The sequence below is a fragment of the Balaenoptera physalus genome (genome assembly GCF_965194825.1).
Source record: "Balaenoptera physalus genome assembly, chromosome: 5".
Lineage (NCBI taxonomy): Eukaryota > Metazoa > Chordata > Mammalia > Artiodactyla > Balaenopteridae > Balaenoptera > Balaenoptera physalus.
Genome location: NC_138884.1, coordinates 5,397,874 through 5,415,192, shown reverse-complemented (window position 1 = coordinate 5,415,192; position 17,319 = coordinate 5,397,874). Strand labels below are relative to the sequence as shown.

General features: G+C 35.0%; 1 protein-coding gene across 8 annotated transcripts in view; it reads left to right on the top strand.

Annotated features, from left to right (window-relative positions):
* Positions 1–17,319, top strand: part of FSTL5 (follistatin like 5) — a 765,145-nt gene that overhangs the window by 501,470 nt on the left and 246,356 nt on the right. For all 8 annotated transcript variants that reach the window (XM_082461701.1, XM_082461708.1, XM_082461706.1 and 5 more), the window contains one exon: positions 3,796–3,962. In XM_082461701.1, coding sequence (XP_082317827.1) covers positions 3,796–3,962 — 167 coding nt within the window. The remainder of the gene's footprint in view (positions 1–3,795; positions 3,963–17,319) is intronic.

Genomic DNA, 17,319 nt, shown 5'->3' with positions numbered 1-17,319 from the left:
CAACATAAGTATGTACTTTGGAACTTGAGAAGATGTAGGCATTTAGAAGAACAGAATTCTGTTTATGATACATTATTTTCTTCTTATGATTTTACAAAACTGATTTTCAAACAAATTTACTGAAATCATCTTCTTTTATAAACTGGTGTTTCACAAATATTCGAAATATTTTATTCCCTTTCTGTTCTATTTTAAATTTACATATTATTTTTACCAAACTTTTTATTGCTATTTCCACCACCTAGTTACTATTGGCATAAACGCTTCATAAATACTGATGTGCAGTGTTCGAAATTTTATTCAACTACACTTGTCTCTCCAACTTCAGATTCTGCTAGAGGAGAACACAATTTTTCATTTCTTTGAAAACAAACTCTTTATATTCCTCTAAGCCAAGTTGTGAAGGTGAGAAAGTGTAGAAAGGGATCCACAGAAAGAAAAAATTTTATTTGCCTCTTAGCTTTCCCAAGTGAGCAAACAAAAGAAGCTGGTCTGGAAATGGCATTAATAGTCTTCGTAATACAAGATCAAAGGAAACACCACTAGAGCTCTAATTTCTTTCCTTGAATACTTGAGAGGGCCTCCAATAAGAGGAATAATTTATAGGTCAAAAGAAGTACTGACATGTTTCAAAAAACTCAGCAATATCTGTTATATCTAACCTATATGCTTTTACGTTTGGTCAGGACATTAGATGACTCTTGATGTCATATGATACATGTTTTTACTTAGACCTTCAAATGTGCAATATCATTGGAGCTAAAGAGATAGAGTACTAAAATGATAGATGCTATTTGCTGCACATAACTGTTATTTGTCTATACATAACTAGCATACGATGTTTGTGATTAGAGTGCTATAGAATAAAATATGTTACCTTTAATGTATATCTACAAAATTGTATATTAATGATAATTGATAATGAATTAAATTTCAATACTTTTCTTTAAAACTCTTATTTCTAAACTAACAACTATGATCACTCAAATATACACAGATGCTCAGATTCAACCGATCTTACCTCTTAAATTCAGTTTTAAATTAGTTTACAGATTAATTCATAGCTATTGTTTCAGGTTGTTAATGTATTTCTAGAAATAATCACCATTTCTCTCTGAAATTTATAAATGTGACATGTTTTATAAACATTTAATCACTATTAAAGCATATTGAATGACATTAGAATATAGGAATAAAAATGTTTAACCTTTGTGATTTTGTGAGACTAAATCTTAGTCTGGTAATAATTATCAGAAAGACTAGTAAAGATGAGCATGACAATTTTGTAAGTAAAAGAAATCTTGCAGCTAAATTTATCTGAGAAAAGGACCACTTGATTTTGAACAATAACAGGTAAACATAATTGGTTTTGTAGATGTAGCTCAATATAATACATTAAAGAAAAGGTGAAGCATGCAGGAAAAAAATTTTATAGACTTTTTGAAATACATAGTATTTAATAGCATTTATTACTGAGATAATTTTAAAAAATCATTTAAAAATGTAACCTCCAAATTAACATATAAGTTTTTACTGTGCATGTTAATATTTCCTGGGTGAATAGTAATTCTTATTTCTAATTAGGCATTCTCTCAAAGGATGTCCATTTTACAAGGATGTCCCACATAATGTTACGCCAAATCTCAGCATTTATTCTAAGATGTTCATATTATCTAATTAGCATTGTAATGCATAACTACCAAAAGCACAACTAATCTAAAAGGCCTGGGACCTAATACCAGATGCAGAAGGTTAGTGAAAACATTCCAAGGTGACTTAGTACCAGTTGTATTTCTAAATGTCAGAATAGCCAATGCTAACATGCCGTTTTTTAGAATAGATGCCTTATTATCTTGTACGTGATTTTATGAGGAACCAGAAGCTGAAATTCAGGAATGTTAATGGAAATTATTAATAATTCTTATTTGATACCCTACATGATGTTATTACTTTTATAGTTTTCTCTCTTCCCGTAAGTTTGCAATATTAAAGAAAAAGACATAAAAAACACTGTGTCTGCAAATTTCAAAAATTTCCTATGCCTAATTGGTCAAGTATATTTTCTTTTAGTAATTTTATATAAATACATATAACAGAATGGGTATTAAAGAAAAGAAGATTGAACACATTCCCTTTGGTCTTATTACTCAGGAAACATTGAAATACAATGTGAATATGGAGAAATGTCATTAGGAAAAATTAAACTGTCAATACAAAAGACTGACCAAGATGTTTGTTCCCCATTTCTATTATTTCTGTTAATGATGTAAAATCAAAAGAATACATTGAACTGAGCCTCTCTCATAGGATTTTGAAATTTCAAAAGATTGCCTACCCCACTCTTTGACAACACAAAACAATGATGACTTAAATAACTTGGCTTTTAAAGACAAGATCCTGTATAACAGAATATAAGGGTCAATCTCCTTCTGCTTATTTTTATCAGATAATAGTGTGGAACATCAGCACTTAACAAGTGCATGTAGGGATTATATGTTCAATCCCGACCTTCTGAGACAAAGAATTGTGCCATTTTTTGACATTACAGTTTGTGGTGGTACCAAAAATTCAAAGAACTTTTTGTTGAACAGTTATAGTCTATAAAAATCATTTGATTAGCATTTCTCTTCCTCCTTAAGAGGAAGCTAGGATTCAGAAAGAGAGAAAAAGAAGGTCAAATGATGAAAAGGAAGAAGAGGGGTTTGTGGAGGATACAGCTCTGATTGTACCTGATCATATTTATTGCAAATTAAAAGCCACCACTTTAGGCAGTCAACACCTCCATCATGAAAAATATCATCAACCTCAACAAAGGAACAAAGGACAATTATGGTCTCCCCACCCACATGGAAATTTCAGTGAGAATAGTGATTTTGGTATTTCTCACCTGGCTAAGACTGAGCAAAGTCACAATGCAAGACTTCAGCATAATATAGAAACAATAGTGTGTCAGCGAGTGTAAGTTGAAAACTAAAGGGCAGTTGTCACATGGGTAAAGACTGGTGGGATTATCCCAGGCATCTCTGGTGACCATGGACAATCATGTAAATGTCATGGTTCATTCCCAAGCTTGGTGAGGACCGTCTGGAAACAGGAAAGAGGATCCAGATTACAAAGTATATTTCCTGCTGTGGCAGCATTATTAGGAGAAATGCGTTTAATGGTTATTTAAAAATATATTTAACTTTAAAATTTAAGAATAAGGAAAAGACTGTACTGGACCCACACTGTCTGATAAAGGCAGCTGACAGAATTTCAGGAATTTGCTGTTTGGTTGGTGAACTTCAGTTTTTCCTCCCTCAACTTCCCAAATAAATCTTATTCCTTTAGAGTCAGTTTATGTTTCCCAGCATAGTGATGCATTTTACCCATTCAGCTATGCTAGTGTTCTCTGAAGCCAGCCAGCAATGATCTCACCTCACCCACAATATAAATCTATCAGTGAATAAACAACATCATTTTTATTTCAATGCCAATGACACACTACATGTTGATTTAGCAGTTAAATAATTTCTCTCTCTTCTGGGTGCAATCTGCCAGGCTTATTATAACTCTACTTCTGATATTCATTTCATGTTTAATAGTGCTTTGCCTCATGAGGATGCCTGTCAATCAATTAAATTAAAATGTCATTCTGACCTTTTATTGGAAACAATTTACTCTTTTTTCATTTCATCACAAGCTTTTTCCATCTTATACAAATTAAAAGCCTTAATTACTTGTATTCAGAAACTTTATACTAATTAACTTTACAAAACTACATGCTCATCCACATTCCTGATACTATCTTTACAGAGGTTATCCAGCTGAGTCTGCCTGAAGATCAGAAACTAAGCATCACAGCAGCAACTGGGGGACAGAGTACGGTTCTGAGCTGTGCCATTCAGGGAACACTGAGACCTCCGATCATCTGGAAACGGAACAATATTATTCTAAACAACTTAGATTTGGAAGACATCAATGTGAGTACATAAATAGAGGTTGTGTATAATTTGTGCATTTGACATGATATACTCTAGACTTTGTGCAGTCTGAGGAGCTTAATGAAATAGGATGTAGAATTGAAGAGAATTATTGGAACATTTTCATATCCATTCTACTGTCTGGGAGGCACTTATAGATCATTTGAAATTATCCAAATCACTTGTTTAAGTGTAGTAAGCAGGTTATATACCATTGTGTTGGTGGGATCACAGAAACTTAAACCATAAAGGTCTGGCTCTAAGAATTTCTATAATTACCAACAATGAATCTCTATGTATTTGCTATTATAGTTGAGCAACAACCTATAGCTTATGAAGTGTTAAAGTGGGTAAAGGAAGTTTTTGCTTCAAATACTTCATAATGTATTAGAAACAATAAATATTAATAAAACAAATAAATGATTTATTTTTCTGGAATGAAGGAACATGTTCATCACTCAGGTTTATTCCTAGAGAATCAGAATCTAAACTCAAAGAGTGTACAGCCCAAAAGGTGAAACAAAGGCTGAACAAACTCCAGGGAATTAATTTCTTCCTTCCATGCTTTCTGTTGAAAATGAACATGAAGAAGTGAGCATCATCTTAGATAATGAAAAGAAGGAAAAATCGTATGTTATGGGTTGTCTGTGGAAATGAGGTGGGAGAATCCTTTACCTTAGTGATCTTGGGGTTCTATGATGTCTTTGCATATAAATTTTAGATATTCTTTACTCTCACTCAAGAAAGCCATCACCTATCCACTTATTCTTTGCTGCTTCATAAAGAACCCCTAAAACACAAGCCCAAGAGAGTCACTCTTATTTGTTACATTTTAATAATATTCTTGTTTAATGTCCTTGAATGCTTCGAAAAAGAAAACTTCTCCATTTTAGATTTCTTTACTTCTATAAAATTTTTCTAAATTTGCTTACATCCGGGAAATTTCCTCAGAGTACACGGAGAATAATGTTTAATTCTCCAAGATACCAAGAACATTGTGCCATAGAACAGCTATAATTTCAGGAGCATTCAAGATTCTTTGAGAGGTATGGCGCTAGACAAAATCATCTTAGGTTTGCATTATGGGTTGTTGTGTCTACATTTATGCTTTTTAAAAAATTGAGGTAAAATCGGTATATAATATTATATTTGTTTCAGCCATAAAACATAAACAAAATCAATCTTTGTATACACTACAAAGCAATTACCACAATAAGTTTAGTTACCATCAATTACTGTACAATTGACCCCCTTCACCCATTTCCCCAACCCCTTTACCCTTTCCAGTCTGATAACTGCCAATCTGTCCTCTGTATCTATGAGCTTTGTTTTGTTTGTTTGGTTGGTTGGTTTGTTTGTTTTGTTTTTATACTCCATATATAAGTGAAATTGTCTGATTTATTTCACTGAGCATAACACCCTCTGATCTGGTATCGAACATGGCAACATTTTCTTCTTTTTATTTGGCTCAGTAGCTTTCCACTGTACATATATAGCACGTCTTCTTTATCCGTTCATCCATGGATGGAGACATAATTTGCTTCCATATCTTGACTATTGTAAACAATGCTATAATAAACATAGGAGCACATATATCTTTTAGAATTAGTGCTTTCATGTGCTTAGGATAAATACACAGAAGTGGAATAGCTGGGTCATATGGTAGTTTTATTTTTCATTTTATGAGGAGTCTCCATACTGTTGTCCATAGTGGCTGCAACAATTGACATTCCTACCGACAGTGCACAGGGGTTCCCTTTTCTCTACATCCTCTCCAGCATTTATTATTTCCTGTCTTTTGATAACTGTCATTCTAACAGGTGTGAGGTGATATCTTACTGTGGTTTTGATCTGAATTTCTCTGATAGTTAGTGATGTTGAACATCTTTTTATGTGCCTGTTGTCCATCTGTATGTCTTCTTAGGAAAAATGTCTATTTAGATCCTCTGCCCATGTTTTTGATCTGATTGTTTGTTGTTTTGCTATTGACGTGCTTGAAGTATTTATACACTTTTTGATATTAACTCCTTACCAGACATATGGTTTGCAAATACTTTCTCCCATTCAGTAGGTTGTCTTTTTATTTTGCAGATGGTATCCTTTGCTTTCCAGAAGCATTTTAGTTTGATGTAGTCTCATTTGTTTATTTTTGCTTTTGTTGCCTTTGCTTTTGGGGTAAGAGCCAAAAAGTCCACGACAAGACTGAGATCAAGAAGATTACCACCTATGTTTTCTTCTAGGAGTTTTTATGGTTTCAGGTTTCATATACAAGTCCTTAATCAATTTTGAGTTTATTTTTATGTATGGTATAAGATAGTGGTCTAATTTCATTCTTTTGCATGTGGCTGTCCAATTTTCCCAACACAATTTATTTAAGGAACTGTCCTTCCCCTATTGCATATTCTTGGCTCCTTGTTATAAATGAATTGACAACATATGCATGGGTTTATTTCTGGGCTCTCTATTCTTTTCCATTGATCTATGTGTCTGTTTTTATGCCAAAACCATATTATTTTTATTACTATAACTTTGTAGTATAGTTTGAAATCAGGGAGCATGATGCCTCCAGAATTATTTTTCTTTCTCAAGAGTGATTAGGCTATTCAAGGTCTTTGTGGTTCCAAAGTAGAGGTTCTTACCTCTACTTCAATCTAATTGTGAATGATAACATGATAACTATGCTAAGTAGAGTATTCTTAGTTAGATTCTTTTTGTTTTTCACTTTAAGCACTTTGAATATATCATGCCACTTCCTTCTGGCCTGTAAAATTTCTGTCAGATCTTTAGATCTGAATGAGTCTCTTGTTGGAGGCATATAGATGGGTCTTGTTTTTTTTGTTTTGTTTTTTTTTAATAAATAAGTTCAGTATCTTATAGTTCAGTTCCCCCTTAAGTTCAGTATCTTATAGTTCTCAGTGTACAGGTCTTTTACCTCCTTGGTTAAATTTATTCCTAAGTATAATTTTTTGTTTTAAATAAATTTTACACTTTATTTATTTATTTATTTTTGGCTGTGTTGGGTCTTCGTTTCTGTGTGTGGGCTTTCTCTAGTTGCGGCGAGTGGGGGCCACCCTTCATCGCGGTGCTCAGGCCTCTCACTGTCGCGGCCTCTCTTGTTGCAGAGCTCCAGACGCACAGGCTCCAGACGCACAGGCTCAGTAGTTGTGGCTCACAGGCCTAGTTGCTCCACGGCATGTGGGATCTTCCCAGACCAGGACTCGAACTCGTGTCCTCTGCATTGGCAGGCAGATTCTCAACCACTGCGCCACCAGGGAAGCCCAGTATAATTTTTTTATTCTTTTTGAAGCAATTGTAAATCGGTTTCTTCTTAATTTCTCTTTTTGATATTTTATTATTAGTGTATATAAAGGCAACAGATTTCTGTATATTGATTTTGTACCCTGAAACTTTACTGAATTCATTTATTAGTTCTAACAGGTTTTCAGTGGAGTCTATAGGCTTTTCTATATATAGTATCAGGTGATATACAAATAGTGGCAATTTTACTTCTTCCTTTCCAATTTAGATTCCTTTTGTTTCTTTTTCTTACCTAGTTGCTGTGGTTGGTATTTCCAATATTTTGTTGAGAAAAGGAGGCTAGAGTGGGCATGCTTGTCTTATTTCTGACTTTAGAGGAAAAGATTTCAGCATTTCACTGTTGAGTATGATGTTAGCTGCAAGTTTGTCACATATGGCCTTTATTTTGTTGAGATATATTTGCTCTATACTCACTTCGTTGAGAGATTTTATGTTTGTTTTCATCTTGTATGTCTCTAGGAATTTATCCATGTCTTCTACGTTGTCCAATTTGTTAGTTGTATCATTATATATAGTAGTATTTTATGATCCTTTGTATATCTCTGGTATCAGTTGTAACAACTCCCCTTTCATTTATGATTTTATTTATTTGAACTCTTTCTCTTTTTTTCCCTGAGTCTAGTTAAAGGTTTGTTGATTTTGTTTATCTTTTCCAAAAAACAACCCTTAGTTTCATTGATCTTTTCTATTTTTTTTATTTTTAGTGTCTATATTGTTTATTTCTGCTCTGATCTTTATTGTTTCCTTCCTTCTAATAACTTTGGAGTTTGTTTGTCCTTTTTCTTCAGTTCTTTTACTTTTAAGAATGGACTGTTTATTTCAGATTTTTCTTGTTTCTTGAGGTAGGCCTATATCATTGTGAACTTCCCTCTTAGAATTGAGTTTCCTACATCTCATAAATTTTGGAATGTTGCATTTCTATTTTCATTTGTCTCCAGGTATTTGTTTGATTTCTCCTTTGATTTCTTTGACAAATTGGCTGTTCAGTATTATGTTGTTTAATTTTATGTATTTGTAACTTTTTTCATTTCCTTCTTGTGATTGATTTCTAGTTTTTTGCTATTGTGGTCACAAAAGATGCTTGATATGATTTCAATCTATTTAAATTTATTGAGGCTTATTTTCTGGCCTAATATGTGATCTACCCTAGAGAAAATTCCATGTGCACTTGAGAAGAATGTGTATTCTGTTGATTTTGGATTGATTGTTCCTTATATATCTATTAAGTTCAACTGCTATAATGTAGTTTTAAGTCCATTGTTTTCCTATTGATTTCTTTCTGGATGATCTGTCCGTTAATGTAAGTGAGATATTAAATCTCCCTACAATTATTTCAGTGCTGTCAATTTCTCCCTTTAGGTCTGTTAATATTTGCTTTATATATTTATGTGCTCCTTTATTGGGTGATTACATATTTACAAGTGTTATATCTTCAAGTTGGATTGACCCCTTTATCATAATGTAATGCCTTTCTTTGTCTTTTATTATAGTCTTTGTTTTAAAGTCTATTTTGTCTGATATGAGTATAGCTACACCAGCTCTCTTTTTGTTTTCATTTGCATGGGATGTCTTTTCTATTCTTTCACCTTCAGTCTGTATGTATCTTTGTTTTTTTATTTTTTTATTTTTTTATTTATGGCTGTGTTGGGTCTTTGTTTCTGTGCGAGGGCTTTTTCCAGTTGTGGCAAGTGGGGGCCATTCTTCATCGCGGTGCACAGGCCTCTCATTATCACAGCCTCTCTTGTTGCGGAGCACAGGCTCCAGACGCGCAGGCTCAGCAATTGTGGCTCACGGGCCCAGTTGCTCCGCGGCATGTGGAATCTTCCCAGACCAGGGCTTGAACCCGTGTCCCCTGCATTGGCAGGCAGATTCTCAACCACTGCGCCACCAGGGAAGCCCTGCTGTGTGTATCTTTAGATCTGAAATGAGTCTCTTGTTGGAGGCATATAGATGGGTCTTGTTTTTTTTGTTTTGTTTTTTTTTAATCCATTAAGTCACTCAATATCTTTTGATTAGTTTATTTAGTCCACTTGCTTTAAAGTCATTATTAATAGTTGTATACTTATTGCATTTTGCTACTTGTTTTTTGGCCATTTTTACAGTTCCTCTTTGTTAGTTTCTTCTTCTCTTGCTCTCTTTCCTTGTGGTCTGATGATGTTCTTCAGTGTTATGTTTAGATTCTTGTCTCTTTGTCTTTTGTGTATCTACTATAAGTTTTTGCTTTGTTGTTACTGTGAGGTTCACATATAAGAACCTGTATAGAGTCTAAGTTTAAAGCAACTCAAATCTGAACACATTTTTAAAAATCTACATTTTTATGCACCCCCCATATTTTATATTTTTGATGTAATATTTTACATTGTTTTATTTTGCATATTTCTTACCTAATTATAATAGTTACAGTTAATAATTATACTACTTTTGTCTTTAACCTTATACTAGCTTTGTAAGTGATTAGTCCATTATACTTACTATATATTTGCCTTTGCCAGTGAGATTTTTTCCCCTTTATATTTTCTTAGTGCTAGTTAGTGCCTTTTATTTTCAGCTTAAAGAAGTCCTTTTAGTAGTTCTTATAAGGCTGGTTTGGAGACAGTTAACTCCTTCAGCTTTTGCTCGTCTGGAAAACTTTTGACCTCTACTTCAATCTAATTGTGAATGATAACATGATAACTATGCTAAGTAGAGTATTCTTAGTTAGATTCTTTTTGTTTTTCACTTTAAGCACTTTGCATATATCATGCCACTTCCTTCTGGCCTGTCAAATTTCTGTTAAGAAGGCAGCTGATATTTTAAAGGGAGTTTTCTTGCATGTAAAATGTAGTTTTTCTCTTGCTGCTTTTAAAATTGTCTCCTTTATCTTTTGACACTTTAATTATAATGTACTTGGTGTGGATCTTTTTGAGTTCATCTTTTTTGGAACTCTCTGTGCTTCCTGGATCTGGATGTCTGTTTTGTTCCCCAGGTTAGGGAAGATTTCAGCCATTATTTCCTGAAATACATTTTCTGCCCCTTTCTTTAAGTCTTCTATTTCTGGGAACCCTAGAAGCTGAATGTTTTTCTGCTTGATGTTATCCCATAGATGCCTTAAGCTATTTTTATTTTTTTAATTCTTTTTTCTTTTTCTGCTCTGTTTGGGTGAGTTCCACTGTTCTGGCTTTCAGGTTGCTGATTTGTTCTTTGCTTCATCAAGTACACTTTTGAATTCTTCTAGTGTATTTTTAGTTCATTTCTTGTATTCTTCAGCTCTGTGGCTTCTATTTAGTAGTTTCCTATATTTTTTATGTCTGTTGAAATTCTCACTGTGTTCATCCACTCTTCTGTCATGTTCAGGGACAATTAGTTCTAACTCTTTATCAGGTAAATTATTAATCTCTATTTTTAAGTTTTTTTTTTTCTGGGATTTTATCTTGCTCTTTTGTTTGGAACATTTTCCTTTGTTTCCTCATGTTCTTGTTTCTCTTTATTTTATTTGTTTCCATGGAGTGGGTGAAACCTCTACCTCTCCTAGTCTTGAAGGTATAGCCTTGTGTAGGCAATGTTACTGTTCAACTTTGCCCTAGCTCTGGTTGTCTCTAGAACTTTTGTGGCTGTCTTATCAGCCCAATTTATTCTTGATAGGTTCAGTTGTTGAGGTCATGCCAAGCCTTGTCAGTGTTTCACATGAAGGGATCTTTGTCAGCCGCTAGTTTTAGGCTAATTGAAAACTAGACACTCAGGTAGCAGCTTTTAAAATATGCAAATATATACAGTCCTGTGGGACTACCTCACAACCCCTGCTGGCCTCCAGATTAGGTGATTTGAAGATTTTCCCTTGGAGAGAGTTGAGAAAACCAGGGCTCCAGATGAGTGTATAAGGTCCTTTCTGGAAAGTACCAGTGAGCTGTAGCAAGGCCAAAGGAGAGCACAAGGATGGCATCCCCAGCCTACATTCCCTGAGAGCTCCTTTGCAGCCTCTACATGTGTGGTAAACCTGAAACCTGCCCCCTCAAGCCTGTCCCTCAAGCTCCAGGACAGGTAAAGAGGCCTTTGTCACGGAAAGTCTGAGAGTGTCTGTGTTGTGACCTGGGGGTTGTAGCCTGCCAAAAACTGTTCCTCCAATTGTTTCAGTCCTATGGGACCCAGAAATATAAGCCCCCTTGGCCACCCAAGCCTGGTGCTCAAGGGGTGTTCCCTGTGGGGACTGTGTGTGTCCGCTGGCTTCAGTGGGGCCACAGAGGAGCCTGGGGTTGGAGTCAGCAGCCAGCTTCAGCAGGGTCACAGGAGAGTTTGTGGGTGGGACAAAGCCACAAACTTCAGTGGAACTTTAGAGGGGAGCAGGGCTGGGGTAAGCCCACTGCCTGCAGCAGGGCCACCTTAGGCTCAGGGGTGGCGTGGGATCATTGTCTTCAGTGAGGCTTTGGGAGAGTATCTAGGTGGGGCAAGCCAGCCAGCACTAGCAAGATAGAGGGAGTACAGAACCTGGTGCCCACCAGTGCTGGCTCTACCAAGCTGGAATGAGAGAGCAAACATGGCACCCACTAGTGCCTCCATCCCCAGAGGAAGCCCCAACAGACTCCTGTGCCCCAGGAGGCACTTTAAGATTAGCTAGTAAATCTCCTTCACATGTGGTCTAGGCATTTTTCAAATTGGTGTTTTTGCACTGGGTCCTGGTGTAAGTGAGTCTGTACATGAGCCCTTTGAAAACAGACTCTCCATTCCCCAGAGCCTTTTGGGTCTCCTGAACATAAGCCCCACTGTTTTTCAAAGCCGGGCTTTTGGGGGCTCATCTCTGCAGTGCAGATTCCCAGGTTGGGAGTGTCTGAGATGGGGCTCAACCCTTCCGTCCTCACGGTGAAGTTTGTAATTGTGAGTTTCCTCCTGCTTGGGGGTTGCCGCACTGGGTGTGTGACATTTGTGGGAGACTGTCTCTGCCTCTTCTACCATCTCGAGGTGGTCCTTTGTTGTGGAGAAGCTTTTCAGCTAGATTTCAGCTGTTTTTCACAGGGAACTGATCAATCTGTAACTATAGAATTGGTATGCTTGCGGGGAGAGGTAAGTTCTATGCCACCATCTTAAACCACTTTCTGTATTTTATCTTTTATTTTCTATTTTCATCCTTACTATCAAACTTACCACTGTTATTTTAAAGAAGTCTATGTATTCTATGATGCTTTTGTTTGAATACCTCAAAATAAGCTCATTTGAATTGTTTCAAGAATAAGGGGGAGTACGTACTATGTAAATCATATGATGATATTCACAGAGCTGTAGACTATGGACAGCTTGCAAAAGTGGACATATTCTTGTGCATGGATCATGTAAATTATTTTGCTTACTTTCTTATTCTTGACTGTTCTAGAACCTTGAAATTTCCAGAAAAAAATTATTATGAGTAAGTTAGAGCTCTAAAATATATGTAAATGTTAGATGAATTCTGGCATCAATAAATTAACTTTTACTGGATGATGTTATTTTGGATACATTTCATAGAGCAGATAAATATTGAGAACTTTCCAATATTTAGAAAGTTTCAATTTCATTTCAAGGCATACTTAATTAAGTTAAACAAGCATTCATAATCTATAGTGTACACAAAACTACCAGCCTTTCAAATAAAGCTGCATGGAATATCCAAAGATGTCTTTGAAAACAGGGATATTTTTTCAACTTCCCAATATGCTTCTGGTGTTTTCATTAAGTTCTATGCCATCATCTGTCAAATTATCTGAATACATTTAATTGCATTTACCAGTATAACTAAAATGTGAAATAAAACAGTTATAAAATCTCACTTCTGATTTTCTTTATATTTATTTCTGCTTAAAGTCTGCTAAAATAAAGACTTCAGCATATAAATAAACTATATATTATATACATATATTTAGCACTGTCTCTGGTGGACATCTGACATGATTTTTGGTCACCCAACACCTTTTGAACTCCTCTTTGAATATTCTGGCAATGCTTTGATTTTTCCTAACCCCAAGGTGGAAAGCAAAATCTTACTTAATCCACCTTCTCGCAATTAGGAAGCAGATATGTGAATAAGGCTCTAATAAATAGGATGCTGAACAAGATTTCCTTTTATAAGCAAGAACAGGGGAATGCAGGTGCTTTTCAGAATCCACTCTCTCCACCCATCCTTCCCGGTGAGTGTTGTGGCAGCAGGATCCCACTTTCAAGGACATCAGTGACAAAAGCTCTGCAGTTGGTCAGTGTTCAGCTTCAGCAGGGTCTCCAGTTGGCCAGTCTCAGTATGTGGCTTGTGCGCCTTTTCTGGCTTCTCATCCCCTAAGCTGACACGCTGATATCCTGCTTATTCTATGACCTTCCTAGTATCTTTATTAAACCCCTTTCCTGCTTAAAACACTATGAATGTTGTCTAATTATATTTTGAATTTAATCTTAAGAAGTATCAGTTATTATATCTCCTTAAAATGTATTTTTAATTGTTCTATGTGGATTTGTGACATGTTGAAAGATCAAGATAATCTTACCATAGTAAAATACATTTTACTTTGTTTATAAGCGAAGAAGACTTTCAAAAATTCAGGTATGAGTTGGTTTTTATACCCTGTTAGTATATTGTCTGTTTTCACAAAAGTGGGTTTAATGTCTATTAAACTGTGTAAAGTTAAATTTTTAGTGCTTTTTAAGTCAAAGGGAATCAGTAACAATTTGCAATATTCTTTCTGATTACTTAATATATATAAGATAAAATTTAATATTTATTTACCTACTCAATACATGAATACCTTCTGATTACAAAAGATTAAAATAATATAGACATTTTTTTTAAAAAAGCATAATTACCCCTCACCTTTTATATGCACTTACTCCTATTCTCAGGTGAGGAAGAAGTCCTGTGAGTACATTTTGAATCCCCTTCCCATGCATTGCAAAGATAATTTTGTTTATTTAATAGGATGTATTCATATTAGTTCTTATTACCTCACTACCTCATTATCTCATTAACCCTAAAAACAACTCCATGAAGCAAGAAATAAGTCCCCATTTACACATGTGGGGATTTATGCTAAGAGAATTGTTCACGCAGGTTGGTAAGCTATTAAGTGGTACACCTGGGATATTTACATGGACTGATTTACTCTAGATCATGAGCTAAACCATTGCATGTAAGTGAGACACTGTAGCTTTCTGCTGCCTTTTATAAAATGTATCCCAAATAATTCTGGCTCCTATGTATTACAAATAGATGTGTTATACTCTGCTATTTTGTGTGGGATTGATTCATGATCAATTGATGTTTGAAGACTTTCATTTTGCCTGTCTTCTGTTTTGCACCAAATGATTTAAAAGGATACCACAGAACTACTGGAGGAAGGATGACACAGAGGTTTGCAGCATGGGCTGGGGATTCAGACTATCTGGATTCCAATTAATATAAAGTGTCTTGGGAGTGATTTGCCCTCAAGCAACTTATTTAACCTCCCTGTGCCACAGCTTCCTTATCTGTGAATTGAATGTACCAATAAAATGAACTCATTTTTGTGTGAGAGCTAATGAGATAAAGTATTTTACAGCTGATAACACTAGATGAAGTACATTGTAAATGTTCAGTTGAACATTTCTTCTTCTCTCTCCTTCTCTTCCTCCTTCCTCCCTCTTCCTCTTTCTTCTCTTCCTCCTAATATATATTTCATGGACACACCCAACCTGCCTGAAAAAATGTGAATTCAATGTAAGTTACATATAGCAATAAGGGAGTTTGGAAACTTGCAGAAACTGCCAGAACAAAATTGTATCCAATTATAGCCTCTGAAATTGGAAGATTTTTTCTATTCAATGAAGCTTTAAGATCATGCTGTTATATCTCCATATTAGCAATCTTGTATTAGTCCCTGCTTTAAAGATATTCCATTAAACTCACTCAGCTATTATATATTTATCCATTTTTTGGTATGTGTGTCTTCAATCCTCTTTCTGCCCAATTCCTGAAAAAAGATAATTGGCTTATTTTGATCATCCTGTTTTGGGTGGAGCTTGGCACACAAGATTCAATTCTCTTATTACTGTGATTGAGCCTGAGTCCTAAGCCTGGTCTGATCAGCTTTGACCAGGTTATGATGAAGATGAGGACAAGAGTTATAGAGTAAGGCTCTTCTATCAAACTTACTTCTCTCCAGCTGCTTCCTGGTTTGCAATTTCCTTTTATTAAGGAAGCTCAGTTAAGGAAGGCAAGGTGTGCATAGAGACAAAGATATAGAATTAAGAGAAATGTGGATAGAAAATAGAATTCACTGACAGGATTGATAGTCAGAAGTGAGGGAAAGAGGGGAGTCGAAATACAATACTTTTTGGATATCTTGACTTTACCAAGAAAATTTTCAGTAGATCTTTGTAAAACAAAATGTTTTGCTTTCCTTTTGTTTTACCTGAGAAAAAAATAGGTCTAAAAATTCTTGTCTGTATCTTATTTATACTATCTGTAGTTTTTCACCATTCACTAAACTATATTATAATCTGATCTGGTCTATATTTAACATCAAAATCATATTATGTCATACCAACCTAGATTCCAATCCTAGTTTTGCTACTTATTAGCTGTATGTTCACAACATACTGATTGAAGCTTATGCTTCTGTCTCTTCATCTATAAAGAAGGGATTATTATAAAATTCAAGGACATATAACAAATGCTTAATAAAATACACGTTATTTTCATATCACTATGAGTAGCTTGATTCAATATGGCATCGTTGATCATGTTGAATAACAAAGCCCCATGAAAATATTATTTCTTTGAAAATAACCTAATGTAATAAATATTACTATGAATTTCAACAACTTTATAGGTAGGCTTGTTAGATAAAATGCAGAACTTCCAGGTTAATTTGAATTTCAGATACATGATAAATCAAGTTTTACTGTATGTACCAAATGTTGCATGGGATATACTTATATAAAAATCATTCTTGTCTCTCTAAAATTCAACTTTAATTGGGGATCATATTTTATTTGTTAAGTCTGGAACTCTATTTGCATGAAACTCAAATTGGTTTGAATATGGCATTAGGCTACTCTCCTAAAAATGTTACTGTGGCTTATATCACTGATATGAAATGTTTGAAATGCTGAAAGTTCATGTGAAGTGAAATCCCGGGCTTTGTAGATTCCTTTCGTTCTCTCATTTTTAGTATTTGTTCTGGGATTTTTGTTTTCTACATCTATCTAACCTGTGTTAGTAATTGTGTCCAGCACCTAGTAGAAGACTGGAAAAAATAGTGGATTAAATGGACAGCAGTTTATTCTTTAATAAAATATACTGTCCACAGCTGACATGATTGCTCCTTGAGGCATCTGGAACTCAACCTCCTATCTTTTCTGACATTCCAAGAGCATGGCTTTTGTCTCCAAGATCATTTCAGGATTCAAGAGGGCCATAGGAGCTCCAGTCACCAATCTCTATTCTATCAACCTATAATTCAGGCTCACAGTAGTACAAAGCAGGTGAAAGATGAACAGCACTTATTCCTGGAAGTCCCACACTGTTTATAGGTCACTGATGTGCCATAATTGCAATAACTATACCAGGGAGGCTGGTAAATACAGTTGTTTAGCTGGGCATACTGCTCAGCCTTCTGTTACAAAGGAGGACCAGGAGAACAATCTCCAACTCTCTTTACAAGTCCATCTAAGAGGATATAAGATGTTTTACTTACACTCTGTCTTTCTGCATTGATCACATATGATTATCCCTCTGAATTCAAATTTGAACAACTCTGTGTACCATTTAAGTTCCTTCTGTAGTTGTATCAGCTTTCAATTTATTTCTTTGATTGTTTTGCTTTGTTACCCCTTCCTTAAATATTCTATTAACTTTTTTTTTGCATTCAGTCTGATGATTTTTCCTTATGATCATCCTTAATATTGTTCTATCCCTGAAACTTATTTGAGGTGATTCTCACCATGTACAGTTGATCTCCATTTAAAGCAAAGCATGCAAAAAAAAAAAAAATCATGGAAAATAAAAAATTTAAAATGAACATTTTAATTCAAATCAGGATACAATTGCTGGTGTGGCAGCTTGTCATAT